This window comes from Ictidomys tridecemlineatus, chromosome 6, assembly GCF_052094955.1.
Source record: "Ictidomys tridecemlineatus isolate mIctTri1 chromosome 6, mIctTri1.hap1, whole genome shotgun sequence".
Classification (NCBI taxonomy): Eukaryota; Metazoa; Chordata; class Mammalia; order Rodentia; family Sciuridae; genus Ictidomys; species Ictidomys tridecemlineatus.
In genome coordinates this window covers 160,373,840-160,383,044 of record NC_135482.1, presented here as the reverse complement: position 1 = coordinate 160,383,044, position 9,205 = coordinate 160,373,840, and the positions used below count along the sequence as shown (strand labels likewise).

The 9,205-nt window shown below is 42.0% G+C and overlaps 1 protein-coding gene across 1 annotated transcript in view; it reads left to right on the top strand.

The window, feature by feature from the left end:
* Positions 1-3,713: 3,713 nt before the first annotated feature.
* The window catches only part of Rubcnl (rubicon like autophagy enhancer), a 19,424-nt gene continuing 13,932 nt past the window's right edge, over positions 3,714-9,205 (top strand). Inside the window, exons 1-2 of the mRNA XM_078015923.1 lie at positions 3,714-5,199; positions 5,670-6,298. Of these exons, the coding sequence (XP_077872049.1) occupies positions 5,794-6,298 (505 nt within the window). The 5' untranslated portion in view covers positions 3,714-5,199; positions 5,670-5,793. The remainder of the gene's footprint in view (positions 5,200-5,669; positions 6,299-9,205) is intronic.

Here is a 9,205-nt window from a genome sequence, read left to right as displayed (position 1 = left end):
AATTTCTTAAAATTACTTTGCTAATGAAATTGAAGATAATCTTGAATTTTAGCCCACATGAGTTCCAGGGAAAGAGCAATGAATCAGGTGCCAGACTTGTCTTTTTGTCATACTTCTGCTAATTACTAATGGTGAAACTTTGGCAAGTTCCTTAGTGGACCCCATTTCACTTCTCATATGGGCATTATCACCTGCAGTATTGTGAGTTTTCATTGTGCAGAATGAAAGTGGTAAGTATGATCCATGCAGTGACCACAGGAAGTTAGTCATTTGTGTGTCTTAAGCAACCTGTGGTTAAGTAAAATATTTACTTTTCTCCAGTCTTTGTGTTTGTTGGGTCTCCTCTCCATACCCCACCCTACCTGTTGCTTTTAATTGCTTTCTGTCCTTCTGCATGTTCTTAACCTTCAAAGGTAAAGGTCTTTGCTGAAGACTAGATCAGTCAGGGGTCTCTGTGACGCTACCCAGCCACCATTGCAGTATGCACCGTGTCCTTCCTGCTGCCTTTGTTACAACACTGTTCACGTGTTGTGATGAAGTTGCAACCGTATGAAAATCAGCTTACCCCAATTCCTGGCTGCCATTGCGGAAGCTGTGAAGCTAGGTTAGCGGGCATTTTAACGGTTTCTCTTTGACATAAGTATGATGATTTTTATGCCTGTTGGCATCTTTGGGGATGTGAATCTTTGCTTAACGTCAAAGCATGAAGGGAAGTAGATCTAAAGAGGGATGGAAAGAGGTTATGAAGAGCTGTGTTAAAGAATCAACTCACATGCTTTGGTAAGATTTCCTTCTCTGATCACTTGCTTTTGTTTAGAAGTAGACATACTTAGCAAGATATCATAAAAATTGATTACAATGTATTTCATTGGTGAGGATATGGAGAAAAGGGGATCCCTTGTACACTGTTGAGGGGAATGTGACTTAGTGCATCTGTTATGGACTATGAAGTTCTCCTCACAAAATTGAAAATAAAACTACCAAACGATCTAGCAGTGATTCTAGATATATATATCTGAAGAGAATGAAATCAGTATTGCCAGAGACATCTGCGCTCCCATGTTCACTGCAGCAGTATTCACAGTAGCCAATATAAGGAATCAACCTAAGTGTCCATCAACAAATGAATGAATAAAAACAACTTAGGATATATACAGTGTGGAATGCTGTTTGGCCTTAAAAAAGAAGGATATCTGTCATTTGTGACATGAGTAACCCTGGAGGACATTATGCCTAATGAAAAAAACTGACAGAAACACAAATACTACATGATGCCACTCATGTGTAGAATCTTTAAAACCTTGAACAGGTTACCAGGGGCAGAGGGAGGGAAAGGAATTGGGGAGATTCTGATCAAAAAGTACAAAACTTGCCTGGGGATACAGCTCAGTTGGCAGAGTGCTTGTCTTCCATGCACAAGGCCCTGGGTTCAATCCCCAGCACAACAACAAGAGTACAAAATTTTAGTTAGAAGGAATGAATTCCAGAGATTTGTTATATACCCAGGTGACTATAATTAACAACAGTGTATAATTGCTAAGGGAAGATTTTAAATATTCTCACCACATGTATAAAAAATAGTGAGAAGGCATATATTAGCTCAAGGTTGACATTTCAAAACATCATCTTGTACACCATAAATATATGCAATTTTTTGTCAATTAATTTAACATGTAACACGTGAGTTCCATGTGGCACATGCTTGTAATCCTCAGCAACTCAGGAAGCCAAGGCAGGATGATCACAAGTTCTAGGCCAGCCTGGGCAATATACCAAGATCCCGTCTGAAAACAAAAATAAAAAGGGCCGGGGATACACACAACAAAATTAATTATTTATTAATTTAAAAGTGAATTTTATCCCTTATTCTCAATACTTTTTTGTGATTTCTGTTCCATCATATCTTTTATTCTAAGGAGGTGGTTAGCATGCATTTCAGGCCACATCTTGAATTTCCTCTTAAAAATGATATCTCTTCTTGAATTCCTTTCTTGGGCAACAGAAATAACCAACATAACCATGTTTAGGTGCCATTCATGAGTTTGCTCGTTCTCTCATTAAAACACTGAAAGACCCAATGACATTCCTCATAGAAATAGAAAAAGCAATCATGAAATTCATCTGGAAAAATAAGATACCCGGAATAGCTAAAGCAATCCTAAGCAAGAAGAGTGAAGCAGGTGGCATCACTATACCAGACTTTAACTATACTACAGAGCTATAGTAACAAAAACAGCATAGCATTGGCACCTAAATAGACTTGTAGACCAATGGTTCAGAATAGAGGACACAGAGACAAACCCACATAAATATAGTTATTTTATATTAGAGAAAAGTGCCAAAAAGCATACATTGGAGAAAAGATAGCCTCTTCAACAAATGGTGCTGGGAAAACTAGAAATCTGTATGCAACAAAGTGAAATTAAACCCCTATCTCTCACCATGCACAAAACAGAGCAGAACAAGTACCTGCTTCTGAAAATTGCCTTTTGTGAGGAATTCTGTTTTTACTCAAGGCATTTAGGTCAATTCCATATATCTGAAGCATGCAAATAATGTCATTCTCTTTTAACTATTGACTTTAGTCTGTTAAAAAAATAAAATAATAAAACGCTGGGATTACTTGCCATTGAGATAGTACATTTTTCATGTGGTTTCACATCTATATTCATCTCCCCCTGCACACTCCACAAATAATAGGTGGTGTGCAGAAAATTAAGAGAACAAACCATGACTTATATAGCTTTATCTTCTAGGAAATAATGAGGTTGGACTAAGGTTGGAACTACTAAGGGAAAGCCAATAACAACAACAAAATGTTACAAACAAAGATATTTACTAATGTATATTTTATAATAGTGAAAACCTGGAAATAAATTTGTATCCATAGGGTCTGGCTAAGTAAATACTGTATACTATAGAAAATGATAAAGCAGTTACGAAGAATAAGTTATACCCTTTAGAGCCACTATTGAGAAAAACAGAAGGCAAGTTATAGAACATATCCAGTATGATCTTGTGTATGTTCTTAAAATAAAACAGATCTTTGGATCTGACTTAAGTATGCTAATCCATAGAAAAGGGTCAGGAAGAAATAAAATGGTTAATAATGTTATTTCTGAGAATGATGTAGGGTTGGTGGGGCTGGGTGTGATGGAAGCTCTTCCCTTTTTGCTCTAGGTCTCTGTATTTGGGGTTTTTTATGAAGACATAATCATGGTTTCCTTTTATAATTACAAAGTCTGAAAATACTGGAGAGAAATTGGAACACCAGGCAGAAATTGAGGTCAGGAGAAGGAAGATGAGGCACTTTGGGATAGTGAATTCTGGCAATTGACATAGGTGCCCTCATCCTCTGATATTCTGTGAAATGGTGACTTGGGGCTTGACATAGGTGCCCTCATCCTGTGATATTTTGCAAATGGTGACTTGGGGCTTGTGCAATGTTTTCAGGAGATATATATGTATTTGTGTGTGCATGTGTGTATGTGTATATATACACAAATATGTGTGTGTGTGTGTGTGTGTGTATCTTTATCTGTATTACTCCAAAAGGAATGATCTAGAATACAGGGTTTGCAAATAAAGAAAACCCAAGAACTTTTAAGAACAATTTTCATATGTAGTTTCCTCTGGGATATTTAATCTGTTATCCATATAAGCATTGGATAAGAAAAAATTCATATCTGTAGGAAGCATGGATTCACTTCTATCCCTGTATGAATAATTCTTTTTTTAAAAAATGTGTTAATTTTTTTCTGTTTTTACTTTATTTTAACTTTTATTTAATTGTAGATGGACATAATACCTTTATTTATTTTTATGTGGTGCTGAGGCTTGAACCCAGTGCCTCACACATGCCAGGCAAGCACTACTGTACCACTGAGTTACAACCCCAGCCCTGTATGAATAATTTTTTCCCAATAATAGAAGAGTTGTTTCTACACAGAGATCTTCTGTCTACTGACTTAATTTCCACTCTGGTGGATGGTGTCATTTTGTCTGTAAATGTTAACTGAGCCCTGTAAGCAACTCTAGGTGTGGGAGATGCAAACTGGTGGAGAACAGACAAGGCCTTTGCTCTGTTGGAGCTTCCCGTCAGGCAGGGGCAGAGGTGAGAAAAGACAGGAAGTGAGTCCTCCTGTGATGTGAACTAGACAGGGTGATGTGATGGGGAGAGAACAGGGAAATGCCTTTACATTGGCAGTTAGGAAAGACTTCTCTGAGGAAGTAAATTCAGAAACCATGGCATGCATGACAAGAGAGACCCAGATGTGAGTAATCATTTGGAGGAGGAGCATTTCAGGCAGAGGGAACTAGAGTCGTGTGTCTCTGGAGTTCCAGAGCTTGCTGTGTGGTTAGGACTTACGGAGACTCGGTGAAGATATGTGAAAGTGGTCTGCAGGGACAGAATTATGTCAAGTCTTAAGGATGAGGTAAGGAGTATGATTTTGACCCAGATTTGATGGGAGGCTACTGGGGAATTTTATTTAGGGAAAGGAGCTGCCGGTGTAGATTTATGAAAGATCTCTCTGAATACCTTTAGCTATAGATGGGCAAGAGGAGAAGCAGGAAAGCCCAGTGGGCAGTATGGCTGGATGTCCAGGTGGAAGAAGAGTAACAGAAGAAGGTGGGAGCATAGCTGATGGATTGCAGTTGGAGACCTAGCAGAGAGGAGAATCACAAGTGGGGCGTGTGTTTCCTGGGATGAGGAAAGCAGGGAGGAGCAGATTTTGGGGGGTGAATCAGTTTTATCGAGTTGAGATACCCTGGACAGATGTCAAGTAGGCAGTGGGATATGCCAGCCTGGAGTGGAGTGGAGATGGATGTAGTGTTGGTATTTAATGCCCTGGAATTGACCCACCACTCGGCGTGTGCTATACCACCCTTCATTTGGACTAGACTTATCTAGACCTACTCCTTTTGTCTCTAGGCTTTTCCTTTGCTGGAGTTACTTTTGCTGTTGAAGGTTGCTTTAACTTCACAATGCCAAGGACGGTGGGAAAACAGTAAAGAGAAACAGTTTGCCAGACCTGTGATTAAAGTGACAGGAGTGCTTCTTATTTGTGCCGTTCTCTAAGTTTTATTCATCAGATCATTTACTGAAGCTAAACACTGAGCTTAAAAGTGAGCAGTAAGCTGGGCACTGTGGCACACGTCTGTGATCCCAGCGGCTCTGGAGGCTGAGGCAGGAGGATGGTGAGTTCAAAGCTGGCCTCAGCAAAAGCAAGGCACTAATCAACTTATTGAGACCCTGTCTCTAAATAAAATACAAAATAGGGTTGGGGATGTGGCTCAGTGGCTCAGTGACCTTGAGCTCAATCCCCAGTACCGAAGAAAAAAAGTGAGCAGTAGTTTTCTTATTTTTGTTATTGGAATAATTTTGATATGGAGTTTATTTTTACACTTTTTTGGGTTGATCTTTGTTGCTGCTTCAATTATTTTTATGGTTTACAAAATTTGCAAACCAGTGTCAAGCCCTACAGGTTTGCTATAAATTTTATGGCTGATTTATTTAGTATTTTTTTTTTTTTTACTTTGAGGAATTTACCTTGTTGTATAGAGCAAAGCACAAACTTAAATTTTTGGTTTTTGTCTCCTTACAATACATGAAATCAAAACTGATCAAACTCTTACTTCTTATCTTGAATGATTCTTGCTCATTGCAGGCGAGCTCTTCAGACCTCCAGCTGGCCATGTGGTGAGTTCAGAGAACTGATCAGGGCGTACCACAGTCATCAGAGGACTCCTGTCTGTTCTGAACTGATTCACACCAGCTTCAAGCCTGGAAGGATGGTGTCACAGTCAGTAGGCCGGCGGGATTCTCCTGCGGACCTCTGGGAAGGGATCAGTCATGACACTGGCAGCTCACCCAGTATCCTGGACACTGACCACCGTCTTTGCCAAGTAGACATCAGGGTCACGAGGCACAAAGCTGCCTGGATTAACCCCCTGTGTGTGCAGCAGCAAATGCCGGATTTACCCCTCCAGGTGCCAAAAGTGGGGACTAGGGGGAACCATTTTGTGATGGATGCTGCCTCCCCCTTGGGCCCTTCACCATCGTCTCTTGGGGGTCCCATGGCAGAGACCTCATTGTCTGAGAATTCTGTGGCCTCCAAGGGTTCAGGTGAAAAGAACAGTCACTTCTTCACCTCCACAGAAGAGCCAGAGTTGTTCCCAGCACCTTCTCAGCGAGTGTCTCTGCTCAAGAGCCCTGAGATTTTGGCCTCTTCCCCATGTCCTGAAACTGACAGTGCTGTTTTTGAGTCTTCCCACTTGACTGCTTCTGCTGATGAAGGTATTTAGTCTGTGACTTCCCTTATTCCCATCTGCTCACATGCTTGCTTCGTCTGGGTCAAAAGTCTGTCTGATGTCTTCCTTATAAGAAAAAAGTTCATGGGCTTCCACTTTGACCAGAAGCTGGTGCATTAGCTTTTTTGACATTATCACCAGCATAGCCACCTGCATGGTCACAACAGGAGGATCAAGTATTTGCTTTCTTCTTAGTCATTTACAGCTTATTAAATTGTCTGCAAGTCAACTGTACTCTCAACTCAGTGTGGAGTGCTTATTTTATTTTTAAATATTCATTATATTATGTTCATGCTTGGCCTTATGTTTCTATTAGAACCATAGTGCAAATAGTCAGTGGAGGGTTTTCCTTTAAAATAATTTTAAAGCCTGTTTGTCTGCCTGCTGCCTGCATGCCTGTTTGTATATTTCTCCCTAACAGGAACCCATTTTCCACCTTTCTTAAGAGTTGGGGTTTATTTGTTCTATTGGAAATGTTGGAAAAATCAAAGATGATGACGATCTTTAACATATCACTCTTAACTTAAGAATATGATTTTGAATAGTTTTCAATGTCTAGTTTTGAGATGAAAATCAAATTTGAACAAAATAATATAGGCCTTTTTTCTATCTTCTGCCCACCTGCCTGGATAGTTCTCAGGATAGAGATTTGCGGATTTGGGGATTGCAAAGTAAGAGTTTAGGTTGCTGATACAGTATCTTATGGAGGCAAGCCCTTTCTCCCCAAAATATCACAGTGACAAATTACAAAGTATAACTGACTGAAGAAGATCTTTAGGGCCTAGTATACTCCTGCCCCAAATCATTTGTTGCATCCCTCTACACAAGGTAGTTCTACAACTTAAAATTATCTTGTATTCTTGTCTTTCTCCTGAGAAAAATGGAGATGCTACAATCCCTTTTATTCAAACATTGCTTTTGTCCAGCAGTTCTTCCCAGTGACTCTAAAAACCATTCAGTGCTTTTAGAGTCTCTTAAACTTGGTAAAGGGTTTCATTCTCTGGAACTAAGAAGGAGAAATCCAGATGACCTGGTTCTTAACTCCATTTAGTATTGGGCAGCAAGGAGGAAAACAAGCATCAATCACCAGGACATGGACATTCTTAGGACCAGTGCATCTCAAATAACAGCAAGGGAGTTTTCTCTTTCCAGGAAATACCTGAGCATTTCCTGAGGCTATAGGAAAGAATGTCCCACTTTATTTTATTTGCACAAGATCTGCACATGTAGAGAAACCTTCACATTTTTTTCTTCTTAATGTTCTAATAGGTGTTAATCCCAGTTTAAGGGATGAGAAAATGCATGGCTGAGGCATAGCTAGTGAATAGAGAGCTGGAACTGGAATCCACTCTGATTCTTCTCTGTGCTGCTGCTTCTATATGTAGGGTATGCACCTGTGGGTTAAATTCTGCTGCCTCTTCCATCCGGCCCCCACCTTCTTCTTCTTCTTCTTCCTCTTCCTCTTCTTTCTCTTCTTCTTCCTCCTCCTCCTCTTCTTCCTCCTCCTCCTCTTCTTCCTCCTCTCTTCCTCCTCTTCTTCCTCCTCTTCTTCCTCCTCTTCCTCTTCCTCCTCCTCTTCTTCCTCCTCCTTCCTCTTCCTCCTCCTCTTATACTTCCTCTTCTTCCTCTTCCTCCTCTTCTTCTTCCACTTCTAATTCCTCCTCTTCTTCTTCCTCTTCTCCCTCCTCTTCCTCCTCTTCTTCTTCCTCCTCTTATACTTCCTCTTTTTCCTCTTAGTCTTCCTCTTCTTTCTCTTTCTCCTCCTCCTTGCTCTTCTTCCTCCTTCTTCCTCCTCTACGTCTTACTCCTCTTCCTCATCTTCTTCCTCCTCTTCTTCTTCCTCCTATTCCTGCTCCTCCTTCCTCCTCCTCCTCCTTTTTCTTCCTCTTACTCCTCCTCCTCCTTCCACTTCCTCCTCCTCCTCCTTCTTCTTCATCTTCCTCCACCTCCTCCTGTTCCTCCTTCCTCCTCCACCTCCTTTTTTTCTTTCTCCTCCTCCTCCTTCTTCCTCCACCTCCTCCTCCTTCCACCTCTTCCTCCTCCTCCTCCTTCTTCTTCTTCCTCCTCCACCTCCTCCTCCTCCTCCTCCTCCTTCCTCCTCCACCTCCTCCTCCTCCTTCTTCCTCCTCCTCCTCCTCCTCCTCCTCCTCCATCCTCCTTTGCTCCTCCGCTTCCTCCTCTTCCTTCTTCTTCTTTCTCCTGCTCCTGCTCCTCCTTCCTCCTCCTCCTCCTTTTTCTTCTTACTCCTCCTCCTTCCACCTCCTCCTTCCACCTCCTCTTCCTCCTCCTCCTTCTTCATACTCCTCCACCTCCTCCTCCTCCTTCTTCTCCTCCTTCCTCCTCTTCCTCCTCCTCCATCTTCTTCCTCCTTCTTCTTTTCCCCCTTCTCCTCCTCCTTCTTCTTCGTCCTCCTCCACCTCCTCCTGCTCCTCCTTCCTCCTCCTCCTCCTCCTTTTTCTTCTATCTCCTCCTCCTCCTCCTTCTTCCTCCTTCCACCTCTTCCTTTTCCCTCCTCCTCCTTCTTCTTCTTCCTCCTCCACCTCCTCCTCCTCCTCCTCCTTTCTCCTCCTCCGTCTTCTTTCTCCTTCTCCTTTTCCTCCTCGTCCTCCTCCTTCTTCTTCTTCCTCCTCCTCCTCCTCCTCCATCCTCCTATTGCTCCTCCGCTTCCTCCTCCTTTCTTCTTCTTTCGCCTCCTCCTGCTCTTCTTCCTCCTCCTCCTCCTTTTTCTTCCTTCTCTTCCTCCTCCTCCTTCCACCTCCTCCTCCTCCTCCTCCTCCTCCGCCTCCTCCTCCTCCTTCTTCATCCTCCTCCACCTCCTCCTGCTCCTCCTTCTTCCTTCTCCTTCTTTTTCTATCTCCTTCTCCTCTTCCTTCTTCTTCCTCCTCCTCCTCCC